At 40.0% G+C, this 13,910-nt stretch overlaps 1 protein-coding gene across 3 annotated transcripts in view; it reads right to left on the reverse strand.

The window, feature by feature from the left end:
• Window positions 1–13,910, reverse strand: part of LOC148643499 (LIM domain kinase 1-like) — a 57,370-nt gene that overhangs the window by 24,570 nt on the left and 18,890 nt on the right. For all 3 annotated transcript variants that reach the window (XM_088616220.1, XM_088616222.1, XM_088616221.1), the window contains one exon: window positions 3,970–4,108. In XM_088616220.1, the coding sequence (XP_088472346.1) occupies window positions 3,970–4,108 (139 nt within the window). The remainder of the gene's footprint in view (window positions 1–3,969; window positions 4,109–13,910) is intronic.

The following is a 13,910-nucleotide window of genomic DNA, read 5'->3' on the forward strand; positions in this document are numbered from 1 at the left end:
TGACTGAAACTTTATATGCAGAACTACACTTAAACTAATGAGCTACATAGCACATGAAAAGCACTGATGAAGGAGTTAGTCACAGCCTTAGGTTTTGTTCATATTCTGTCAAACCTTGAGAAGCGTCTGAAGTTGTGGACAGCAGTGGTAACAGTGTGGTACAGCCAGTTAGGGCTCTGGTAGGTGAAAGGTTGTGGTTCTAATCCCAGGTGGAGCACTTGTGTTGTACCCATTAGCAAGGTACAGTACTTAAGTCAATTGTTCCAGAATGAATGATGCCCAAGTATAAACTGTAAATGTGTACAAATCTAAAATTCTTTGGATAAACGTTTGGACCAATAATAATGAAGTTATGATCTCCTGGAGATTATACAGATCTAACATGTTTTATGTGTTATACATGTTAAATAGTACTGTATGTAGAATGAACCCTCACCAGGTGGTCTTTATAATATAATTGGTTGCAAAGCCTTCTTGTATCATAGTGTTCTATGTCCTTTTGTAAAGAACTAAACTGAAGAGTTGGTGAAAGGAATGATATAAGCTTTTAGGAATGCAATTATAGCATGTATCTTGGGTGTAGCATCAGAGGAAATTATAAAACTACAATCTGGCTTTCCACCCAGAGCAGCTGCAATTGCTCTGTTGAGGTTATTTCTGTGCAGAACCGGTTCGATATTTATAACACGCAAGATCAAAACTGTAATACCGTAAGTCCTGAACTGAAAGATCACACTGCAGAGAGCAGCATGGTGAACTACATTTCATTTCGCATTTGTTAAAAAGTTTAATTACTTAAATTGCAACAACATTATAAACCTGAGTGTGCACCAGGGAAGCAGAGGAGTGTCATGTTCTTTATCAACATCAGCAAGTTACAGAGCAGAAAAAGGTTCATGCAGCAGATTCCACAAGCTCTGAACAATACAGAGGCTAAAGTATTGCTGAAACACTTTCTTTAGTTTACATCTGCAGCACTGGAGAAAAACAGACATAAACAGACCTGGCTATCCTAGCAATGAGCTTCACAGTGAACTAAAAATACTGCAGTCTTTCTAGATAACTATTTTAATAAATTAAGGTCCCCTGAGTGACCATCCTTTCAAATTCTGGCAGATCTTCAGGTTTTTAAACTAGTTAAAAGCCAGGCTGTACCAGTCATTGACCGTGGACAGGTACTCCTAACAGACACAGAAAGTTACCCAGCTGCCACTGGTGCCAGAAAAGACTGAACCAACCAGGAAAGGATCATCAGCTAACTGTACAACCCAGTACGACTAATAACTGACCAACTTTCTGTTTGACAGACTGTTAAAATACCAATCTTGCTGTGGTCTCTGGATGGTGCCAGATTATGCTGCTAAGGTGTGCGAACAGTCTTTTGAAGAGCAGAGGACCAACACACAACCTATGTGCTTTGAGAGGGGACAACAGGCTGAGGTTGTGGGGAGTGGGGGCCCAAATTGGTGGAGATGTTTTTTCTATCAGTTGTGAAACTGAAACGGGGTGGGCGTGGTGGGTGTGGGGACCAGTCTAGTTTTTCCACTTTCATTGTGAAATAACTGATCAGTTTTGTTCCGTTTTAATAGATTTTCTTTAGCGTGATCTGCACTCATATGAAAGCTTGGTCACCACTGTTTCCAAAGCCCCAGCTCTTTAACAGGTAGGAGTTTAGTGTGAACAGAAGTGGGAGGTGTAGTGGGGGGAGATAACAGTGGAGTGAGAAAGACAGCTTGTGAGTTGGTGTGAGGTTGCTGTTGATTGTCCCTGGTCTTTGCTGTCTGCTTTGAAAAGCATCACTAGGAGATCGAGACATGTCAGAAACCAGCTGGAGGTACGCTGCATAATGAGGGAAGGTTAAGACAAGGTCAGCAGGAGACACTTATCTGGCAGTGACTGTTGTCCTGCTACAAGGGCTACAGAGACAAGCAGACAGCGGGCAGTCTGCTGTTCCAGGAAAGGTGTTTTCAAGGTGAAATGAAAAGCATGAAAAGTGGGAAATCTCTGCTGAAAAAAAAAAATTCCTGCTGCAGAAACATCTCTGTACAGCATATTATCTAACACCTCACAGATTTAAAGCCAGCTTCCGAGGCACAGACACCGAGCGTTCTTAATATGTAAGCTTTGAAGTATTAAGGGATGACAGAGCACATGTGAAAATCAAAGCTTTGAAGCTCCTTCCTTCTCACAAGGTGGATTAAAAGGGCTGTGAAGCGTGAAGGGGGGTGGCACTGCCTACTGCCAGGCATCGTGCCAGTTCTATCCCCGATAGTGTCCACGATTATCACAACAGACCCATGTCCACACTCCAGGCCCTGCCTGTGCTGATGCCTCCAATCATAATGCGAATATAATATCATTCTGTGACAAGTACACTCCCATTGTGCTGTGGGTGTGGGAGAGGCATGAATGTCAACTGGAGGACAAGATGAAACCACAGGCCTATCCCACACACACCCAGGGATCCAGAGGTGAAGGAGCCCTTTAGCCACACTGCACCACAAACAGAACTGTCTTCAGGCACAACAGTGTGTATCTTGAAGTTGTGCCAAGTAATTCAACCATCCAGAAAAAACACAAAATATTAATGGTAGCTGAAATTAAAAAAAAAAGACGATGTACGGAGCCAACTAAATGATACTGAAGAAAAAATGCATTTTTGTTAAAATGTCAAACAGGCATAGCATTCAACTTTGTCTTAGTTCACTTGAATAAAACACTATTCAAGTTTCTATTTCTATCAGCTCACTTATTTGAACTCAGTTGTTTGAAGGCCACAAAATTAAATTCGGCTTATGATTTGTGGGGAACCTTTTCCCATTTTTGGTGTACTTGCCATCTTCCTTCTTTTCAATTGTCACAACCCATCTGGCCCCTTCTTAATATTACTTTCTCTCCTCTGATATACATTAATGAAAAAGGAACTTCCAGTACATTTGCTTATAGGGAGGTTCTAACACAAACTACACTTCTTTGTCTCCTCATCCTTTAGAGTTTATTAAAATCATCCCGCATTACAGCGTGGACAGAGGTGTGCCTGGTATTCTGTCCTCCTCTGGGAGCGTTGCTTAAAAAGGAAAACAGCACGGCCAGCATAACACAGCCCAGGAGGAAACTTCAGGGGGAGCAGCACCAACAAAATGCTGAAAAAACGACTCTCAAAACAACTGCATGCAGCAGGGATGCAGCTGAATCCCTAAAATAAGATAAAGAGGAGGAAGGCTGGGTATAAATGGGGAATATAAGATGTTCGGAATGTAAAAGAGGAAATCTGCTACTTCCTGATTATCTTATTTTCAAGTAACTTGAAACTTTTGGCTTTCTCCTTAAAATGTAAGTTATTGCTGCCTGAATTCCACTCAGTACTGGAATAGGAGACCACAAAAAAAACAAGGTGACAGCTGCAAATGGTGTTAGTGGACCAGTAGGTGGTGCTCTTTCCTCTGGATCAGAACTACCCAAAGAATGCCCCATTAAGGTGACTGGGGACACTGTGCTGTAGGAAATGTTGTCCTTTGGGTGAGATAATAGACAGAGGTCCTGACTGTGGTCCTGCGTGATCATTTAAGATCCCATGGCACTGCTTTCAAGCACAGGGATGCTAACTCCTCTATCTTAAATGTGGCTGCAAGCCCTGATAATGTGGTCTTTCACTCTGATGTGTAGCAGTAGTGGGATGAAAGCCACTACGTTACGCAATGAATACTCATTTACATTAAATAGCACCCAGATTAAAAATATAAAAAGAGATTTACTGAAGCTCAAAATTGTTACAGATTTCTGTAAGACAGGGTTACAGTCTGACCGTGTACATGACAACATGTATAAGAAGACATTGTTACCAAAGAGTGGGATAAGTGATGGAATTTGGTCATAAGCTCATATATATAGATACGTGTGTGTGTGGTACAGGACTGCCAGGTTTGTGCAGAGGGTTGTGTCCACATGACTCCCAGGCTGCAGTCTTACCATGATGAGGCCGGTGGTGATGGGCTCGGAGCAGCCATGGCACAAGTCCCCAAACTTGGCCCAGTAATCCTTCTTGCAGAACAGCCGCCCTTCCTTCTCATAGTACCAGTGTGAGAGGGAGGCATTGCACTCGCAGCACCTGTGGGCAGAAACGAGACGTCGGTGAAACAGCGCTTCCAATATGAACACCTTACTGCCACTGCAGAAACGAAACTGCGCATTAGCCTGAAGTGAGCTTAATTCCTCACATCCAGCTTTCATCAGAAAACTGCTTATTCTCTCTCGTACTCATAGTAAGGTCACGTTAACCCAGAGCCTATCCCAGAAGAACATGACATGGAACTACTGTACAGGCATTATTTCCAGACACATGGGGATCTAAGGTTTGTCATGACAATGGAAATAAAAAGCTTCTTTAACCATTGTTATAATCACCTCAACCCCTTTAAATTTCCATTTTACTTACTATATAAACCAAGTGCCTCTACCTTTTAACATGCACCCCCAGTCAGTTTAGGATACAGAATGGTAAAAAGCCTCTAGCTAGCAAAGGAAAATGGTCCAGTTTAAACTACAAAACACATACAGAAGAAATAATTACAATACTAAGACTTTTAAAGCCAAAGTATTACACACAGTTTTACTGTAGTCATGTAGTTTTATGGAGCCATTCAGATGACACTAAAAATGACAAGATCTAGGACAAAGGTACTCCACTTCAGCATTTGGAGTAGACCCTTTCTCATATCTAAAAAAATGAATGCTTGTAAAGATCTGTTGAAAACAGGCCTATTTATAAATTCAGCACCTGGTGAAAATAACTGAGAAGATCTGGTTTTGGTAATTGACCATAAAGACAGAAATCTGCCTCACTTCCTTAATCCTTAAGACTTGGGGAAAAACAATCTCTATACTGCAAGAGGACACAAAATTTAGGAAACATTCAACAATTTTATTTTTGTTTTTAATTGTCTCAGCTCAAGGTATTAACGTCCAGTATTAAACAGCATATCCATATTAGTGTTCAGTGGTACTAATTCTAATGAGATGCACTAATCTATTTCAATCTAACATGATTAAAGCTGTCAAAGTTAAATAAAGTATTTGTTTAGTTCTGTAAACTATGTGCTGAGACTCAATGAGAAGTACCGGTATGCAAGAATCAAAAAGTTACATATGCTAGTACTGCATACTGGACAGTACAGGTCCTAACCCTAAATACAGGAGCTCCTCATATGGGTATACATTCTTTTTCCTATGGTTAGAAAAAGAAAATTATGTATTATAGTGACAACTTTTGTTAAAGGCGGCCATAGTTAGGTATGAAGAATTTCTAGTTTTCTCTCAGGCAGGTTTAGTTCCAGCAGATTCTCTCATTTCGAGAGGCTTTCTGGCTTCTATAGCTAGAAACTGAGGCCCCTTTTTCTTCATTACCAAAAGCAGTTCTGTGAAGATGTCACACTTTGTTTCTCCCCAGACTTTGTAGCATGAGATCTACAGTAGGTGTTGAAACCCATCAACCAACTGCCAGCAAAAGTCAAACTTTTGTCCAACATAATGGGGAACAAGCTTTTGTGATTGACACCACTTAGAAAAAATACTCTAGAATCGTGTAAAATAATCAACTTTTTTCATTCTTAGCAAATTGCCATAGATGGGTTTCAGGTTTCTGTTACAAAGCCGCACCACCATAACTGATGTATTTTAGTAAATGTGCTTTAATTTCTGAGTCTCTATTTGAAGGCTTTATTGTAACACCCATATGAAGAGTTATGTTTATGTTTGTGGTTGATCTTGTGGCTGAGTTTCTGTACCAGAAAGTCGATATTATACATACTGTATATAGATACAAATGAACTAATTGTGTTGTTTTCATTTTTCTGACAGAACAAGTCCAAAATTCACTATTTGAGTTTCGAAGAAATTTAACAGTAAAGGTCAGCACAGAAAATGTACAGTATAACCAATGGGTAAAATATGAGGAAGTGGAAAGGTCTATCAAAGCATAAACTTTTAGCTGTTGCAGTGATTAAACATTACATGGTAATAATAATATGCTTAAAATTATATTCAATTTATAGCAGCTTTCATTACATATCATCTTGAGGTGTTAGTGGCTGGGTTAATTAATACAAACTCCTTGAGAATAAAAAATAACTGTGTTATGCCTCCATTCGCAGGGGCAGGAGATGGATTATAGAAGTTAAACAAGAAATGTAAAGAGCAAGGAATGTAAGAATAGTTGGCTGACCGGGACTCGTCTTCAGCCCGGAGTTTAAAGGATTCTAGAAAAATAATTAAACAGGAGCATGACCCTATAAAAGATCACAGAAGAACAGGGCCTTCGCCTTAACATTTTGCGGGTGTACCAGTCATAATCAATTATTGTGAATGTGGGGTGCCAAAGAAACGTTTGATAACAAATTCACATATTTCAAGAAATTACAAATCCAGCTGTTCGGAGTTCAGAAAGCAGAGCAGGTATGTGCAAGCTTCCTGTAGCATACGGAAATGACACATTAGGAACTTCCTTCTCCTTTTTAACCTGCCCTCTATGTCTCCTCACCTTTTCTTTCTATTGCATCCCCAGCTCCCTTTTCCCTCATCGCTCTGCTCTCTCCACCCCCCCTCTGCACACCTTACTTAGGATTGAATGCTGAAACATTCTGTTCTGCGCTCTCTCTACTCCCATTAATATGTGGTAAAAAAGCAGCACTCTGTACTTGTGACACGTTTTGCAATACTTTAAGTTTGCATGAAGAAATTCCTGTAAACCCTTCCCCCACACAAAGCTAGTTGTTGCCCAACAACAACGTTTAATCACACAGTGAAAAATCCAAGAAAGATAGGAATGTACAGGCTGACCACAAAATACAAACACAAGGTATTTTTTTCCAATGTGTCAATAATTGTAACGGGGAGGGGGGATTCTGGTAGTTGTGAAAAGCTCAACATGCTCCATGTTTTCTCTGGAGAGAGGAAATGCAAGCAGCAGCATTGAAAATGAATGAAGACTGCTTTCACTACCAAAGACAACATCCCCATTTAGGCCTAATCGATCTGCAGCCGAACAGCAACACAGAAGGCGCACTTTACTCGGGTATTTAAAACGCACCTGTCAGAACACTCACACCCCAGTCTTAAACCTTCACTTCCTTAAAAATGAGAACACATTATAAAATCAAACACAAGGGAAACATAACCTGCTCAATATCAGCTCATGGGACTATACAGATTGATCACCCAAGAAAGAATGTGCATCACAAACTGCTAAAGGCAAAGGTTTTTCTTAAGTGTGCCACTAATTAATACAACACATGCATAAATTAAATGAATCCCCTGGGTCACCAGCTTAAGGAGTCTGATGTGGGAAAAGAATGCATGTGACCATCAGCCGACAGTATGTCCTCTGACCGGCTTCTGGTGAGTTTCCACATTACCGCACTGCTCGTGTCCAGATCACATGGCACTGCACAGTGAACAAACAACCGCAGGTGATCACAAGAGGTACAGATGTAAAATGGGGCAGTATTGAGCCATGCTGGCCACTTCCACGATACCTGTTCAAAGAGCACGGGAGCAGCATCATGCCTCTGAACTGAAAAGCACTTGGTTACCTTGTAATAGCTATAATAGCAGTGCTATTGGTTTTATTTATGAGGGTTGTGTGGATGGAAAAGCACCATCATGCCAGGAAGGACGCAATGTCCGGTTGCATGAGAACTGCATTTATCTTCGGAAGAGTAACTGTAATAAAGGCAGTGTGGAAATGCAACAAGGCCACCTCACACTTTCCAAAGTAGACCCCAGAATACAGAGCCTTACTGGCAGCATTTCATTCAGAGTTGGCATTTACTCCTAAATAGAAGCTTAAACTTAAGTATGACAAGGTTACCACTCCACCACCTTCCATAATTCTGTGCAAGTTTCGCTCACCCTGATCAATTTGGTCTTAGTTATTGAGGTTCTGCAGCCAATAGCAGCCAACAGGAATGTCTGCGGTTTTAAAAAGAACGTTCTACTTCCTGCAGATCCTAAAAATTATGATCTGCTATTGAATTAGGTCAGTAGTGATCAGGCAAAATATATCAGACTGACCACTTTGCAGTAAAAGGTCTGGCAGGAATGCATAAAAGAACATTTTCCTGAGTCATCCAAATTATTTTCCTTTTAGCTAATGACAATATATGAGTGCACATTGTAAAGTAGATTAACTAGGAGCGGTGCTTCTTGGGTAACGGGCTGTCATAGTGTTAAGCTCGAACCTTATTTACAGAGCTGTAGTGTGGACCATTCAGCCATCAGTGGACTAGCGTACCAGCCATCAGATCTGCAACCTTAAGAGGCTTAGCAGATTTGAAAAACTGGGAGGGTATCTCTGAGGCCTATTGTTCTGCTCCTACTGAAGGGAAAGACTGCGGCTGGCTGACTATGAGCACACACTGGGTGAGACTAAGCTAAGAGAGCATTTTTCTCTACACAGCTATTTTGCACATTGCTTTGTCTACACATTACATTCATAGCTTTTCGGGCATAGCAGCGTTAACCCTACTGTATAGACAAATACAAAATTGATCAAAAAACAAAATGCCAGGATCCAATCAATCCTTACATTTGACATCACGACAGAGTACCATTTACCAACAAAGTACAAAATAACAGGTCAGATGTAGAAATAGCACCTTGCTAGCCAAAAAAAGAAAAGTCATAGTCAGCTAAATTCTATTTAATTTTTTTTGTATAGCTCTGTTGATCAGCAATACCTATTACTACGTCAACATTTTTATATTTGTCTGAAAAGCTGCACTTAATTAGTACAACCCTTTTCTCTGATTCAACACTACTGCAAAAACAAACTAGTAGTCCCCCTAGAGTAAGACATAAATGCACTATAAATGCAATGGAAAACATATGAAATATACAGTGTATGCATTTAAGACTTCTTAAGCTAAATGATCAACGTCTTTAATACTATCTGGAGCACTGCAGGATCCAGCGCAAATTACAGATGAATCATTGAACACATTTTTCCAATTACCAGCTCTCTCAGTTTAAGTCAGAAAGTGGTACGCAATACTAGACTAGAGCAGAGGGCCTTGAATTAAACTCCCTCTGTCTTGAAAGATTTAATGAGGAGGTCCATACTAAAACTCAGATTTCCTGCTCTGGTGTCACTAACGGATTTTTGAGAAATGTAATTAAAGTAAGCCGCCAACCTCATATAGACTCTTCTCTGCTGCACTGTAGCATTGAACTCTGTCACATTTCTGTAATTTAATTTTTGCAGATACAATACTGAGAAATGGCTATATCTAATTTTGGAGTACAACACAAATATGATTATCATTCTGCCCCAATTCATATATGATAAAACACAGTCAGTCAGGAGTTTTATAGTCATATCTATCACACTTAGAACACATGTGGGCTAAACCATGGGAACTGCCACCTTAGAGTCACAACCACATCTCACAGGCAGAGCAAGAACCAGACTCGTCCTTCCTCTTTCACATGAAACAGTAAAAAAACAACTGGTCAAACCTGTAGGCGATACTGTACTGTACATGTAAAAATAGAAACATAATTTTGGTTGCAACAGTCCAGTAAAATTTCTTCCATGGCCAATGCAAAAATGTAAAGCTCATCCAAAAGACAGCAACACAGCAACACATTTATTTTCTGCCCATGCTCTGCATGTTTGCTTATCCACAGTTTTTTTTACAGTTTTATTCCCTTTATACAATACAGTGCCTCTCCAAACACTATCACGCACTCACCATGGTGTAGGAGTGACAAGTTACAATGGATTTCACGCAAAATCTTTTAACTTAAAGAAAAACCTGTTTAAGAGAGCAATTTCTGGGTCTTTGTAAATGACTCGCTGCATTAGCATATGCAAAAAAATCAGTTTTCTATAAAGCACAAAGAAATGAATTAAGTACAAGTCAAAAACTTCTCAACATCCAACCAGTTACAGTACCTTTTAAAAAAGGTCAAATCAAATTATTAAGGAGAAAAGAGCCTGAAAGGCAGACGAAGGGGACGCTGTTAATGATGTTGCTCATCTGGCCAGTCTGCACTGGGAGAGATCTAAGACACTTAACAAAAGCCCATTGTTCTCCGGGCCCATGCAGACCAGCTTGTGTTGTTCTCAATGTGTAGAATTAATCTACAAGACGAGAGAGGTTGCTGTATCTCATTCATCATCTTTATTGTCTGGGTTGCTGTACAAAGATGCAATATAACATTTCATTCAAGTATAATAAATTACTCCCTCCTTATAATTCACCTTAACCCCCTGACCTGAGCTGACTATTCCACTATCCCAGTACACCCTACACAATTATAATAATAGGAGATGCCTTTATCCATACAGCTCCCGCAATGCATTTAGCAGTGGAAGCTTTATAATAGCAGCTAAACCACTATGAAAACTACATTCTACCCTGTAATATTTGACCTCTTTAGTCGGCTGCAGAGACAGTTTTTCACTTCTCCCCCTGATCTGCCACACAATGACATGGTGGGTGCTGCACTTCATTGGTGGATACAGTGGGATTCTTCTTTCTATATGTAATGTGTTTTGGGATTCTGTGGGATGAGAAGCATTATAAAAATGCAATCAATTCACGGAAAGGAATGAACGGCAGCTAATGCAAATAACACTATGCAAGTTGCATTCCTCGCTTTTTTTCTTTGACTTCAATCAGCATGTTGCTTCAGCACTATTAATGGGCCAGGATAAAGGCATCTGCAGATACTATAGTTAACTCATCACAAAAAAGGCTGTTTCTGTTCGTTTCGACGAGCTGTGCTTATTAGCGCAGTTACTACAGAATATCTTTGTCTTTCAGTACTGTACATATCTCTGCACTGAGATATAGTTTGTGATCCAATTGTAGCATGTGATAAGCAAAATACCAAAACACTGAGCAAAGACATTTATCTGTAAAACATAAAGCCAGATTGCCTGTTAGAAGACATGAGAAAGGCTATGAGAGGAGGCCATTCTGCCCATAGAGCCCATCTGGTGGTTAGTAACTAATTGATCCACGGATCCCATCCAGCCATTTCTTGAAACAAGTTAGGCTATCAGCTTCGACTGCATGGCTGCGTCCCACAACCCTAAGGCAGATTGAATCAGACAATCCAATCCTTCCATCATCTTTTTCAATTTCGTCATGCAGATTGAGAAACAAGAGAAGGCCACCTCGCAATTAACACTTTTTGAGTCTCTGTGTTGTTTCGTCACCTGATGTTATGATGAGTTTAAAGAAGAGAAGCGTTGGAAATCCCCCTAAATTTCCTTCAGCCACCCCTCATGGGACACTCACTGTTAGCAAAAACACGCCTTAAGAATGAGTGGTAATTTTCAAAAGAACTGCCAAGATGTCTTCACAGGTTGATGTTCAAGTATCAGATGAGAAACTTATTTATTAGAGTTAATAAAGATACATTTTAGAAACAAGAAAACTTGCAGTGAAATATTGGTCTAAAATCCCCTGGCTGTATTAAGTATTTGAATAGTAATTTAATAAGATGAAGGCAAGTCATTACAAGTGTATTGATCAATACTGGGGGAAATAGACTTCCTACAGGCTGTGCATCTATATCAACACCATGATGGGAAATGACACTTCAGCTCATTCGTGGGACTAGGGATCACTTTCACAATCAGTGATCCTCGATAATCCCTAATGAAAATGAGACTCATTCATAAACAAAAACATAGGGTACTTTTAGCATGACTGGCATGGAAATTTACATGACAATTCCTTGCCAGACTTTCTGTAACTGGTGTCACAACTGTAACTGTCACAAGGTTCTTGGAAAATAACATCAGAACAACCTTCTTGAAGCTGCTTTTTTGTGGTTTGAAGACTGACGTTCAGATCTAGCGTAAGTGGATGCAACATGTTTTTGTCCACCAAAAACAATGTCCCTGAAGAAGTAGCTTGCCACTCCCCCCATGACAGCTCAAAGCTCTAAAGTAATATTTGTGTACAGGAAGCAGAATTATCTATGGAACATGCAGCTGGTTCTCACTGCTCTGCTGTTACTATAAATTGCCTCACTCAACAGGGTGCAAGTTTCCTATTATGCTCCCTGAGGGTCATATTGGGATCTTGTGTTGTGTTGCAACAACATGGTAGCGTTTGTAGACACTGGACACTGATACAGGGAGAAAGTACGTTCTGCTCTGCCACACAATTTCTTAGGCGGTGTATGGTTTTATTTCACTGTGAACTGGTTTCATCTACTTTATTGTGCACCTTCTGTTTGTTATTAACAGGTCATTTCTAATGCATGTATTCTTGTATGCAAGAAGAAAAAGCAGGAAGGCCATTTTTTAAATGTAGCAATATGACAAAAGAGAAAAAAACAATTAGAAAGTTCTGGAATTTTTCAGAAACAACACTACATTCTAGAATAGAGAGGCATGTGGTTAGAGCTATGTACTCTGGGGAATCAGGGCAGGCTGTCTAATACTGCATATACGTTTAGCCATTTCATGCTTTATGCTCTTCAACCTACAAAAGCACATAATGACAAAGTGGGTAAACTATTGTAAAGTTTCTTTGAACCGGGCCTCCTGGATTGTTAAGGGCAGGTATTGAAGGATTTTAAAAAAATTACATTTTTTAAAATGAAGACAATGTAACACAACAGCTTGTAGGCTGAACTGTTTTAATCAGTTTTTAAATATCTAATAGGCAGATCTCTGATTAAAATAGAGTTTTATTAATTCCATTTTCTTCCTGCTTTTGAAAATGGAAATTTCACTGGCAAAATGAGAAATCAACTAAGCAAACCAGGGGATAATTTTTATCCGAAGTCCTTACACAGTAGGAATACAGAAGTACAGGAACTGTAAAACAAGGCAAGATAAATATTTGTAAAGTGTTACTTATAGTTTCTAGGAATATAATGTAACTGAGTTTGCCAGACCACATTTTGAAAACGGAGGATCTAGACTCGGGTTAAAAAGGTATTCCCCTGTGAAGTGGGGATTTCTTTAAAGCCCATCTAACAATAGGACATTTTCCATCCACAGTAATTTGGAACAAATAATACATGAGGTGATGAAAGATGCTGGCACAGTCTCCAAGTGCAAGTTTTGAATGGCATGCCTTTGGAAACTGGCACAGGCCCTGAGGCCTCTATAGTGCAGCATCGAATGTAGAGTGTTCTGTGCCAGCAAGTGTAAAGTACAACTATAAATCATACCCCCACCCCCCTGCCCCCAAACTCTGTTCCAGGCAAGCACTGAATGAGAATGAGGGGATGACGTCATCTGTCTGCAGAAAGCAATTACATCATCTATTGCATGGGTTTTCCTGATTGGTCTGTTTAAATCCACCCAGGGAATCAAAAGCCCAATCAGGGAGCAGCAAACACAATGCACACTAGAGCAGCCCAATTAACTCCTAAATTGCTGCATTGGGATTCAGCCAATGTGCATCTTAAGGTGAAGAAAATAGAGCAGGCCATATGCATTGATTGAAAAATGGCAGCAAGAGCACACTAGGGGTTCTCTGTAGCGGAACAAATCAAAGTGTGCTATTTGAGTCTGAAAGGGATTTGCCCCAGAATGTACAAAGTCATCTCTGAGGAATGTAAAGTCTAATGGGCTGTAAAACCATCCCAGTAATGTACCAGTGGGCAGTTTTATTGTTTAGGGTTAGCCCTCGCTTCTTTTCAACGTGTCAATGCTCGTTTTGTTTGTGTAAAAAAAAAGGCAGTCATTATTCTCCTGACCCAGCACTATGACAAGTTCACGAAAAAATAATGTTTGCAGACAACAGACACCAGCTGAACCTTTCTATTGCAATGGGTTCACAAGACCTCATGCCTATAGTTTTTTGTAATAATGCTTGACTTAAAGCATCACTAACTTCTGTTAAAAAAAAAATTAAGCAGAACAAAACCTTGAATGGATT

Source organism: Lepisosteus platostomus, chromosome 22 (genome assembly GCF_059453375.1).
Source record: "Lepisosteus platostomus isolate fLepPlt1 chromosome 22, fLepPlt1.hap1, whole genome shotgun sequence".
NCBI lineage: Eukaryota > Metazoa > Chordata > Actinopteri > Semionotiformes > Lepisosteidae > Lepisosteus > Lepisosteus platostomus.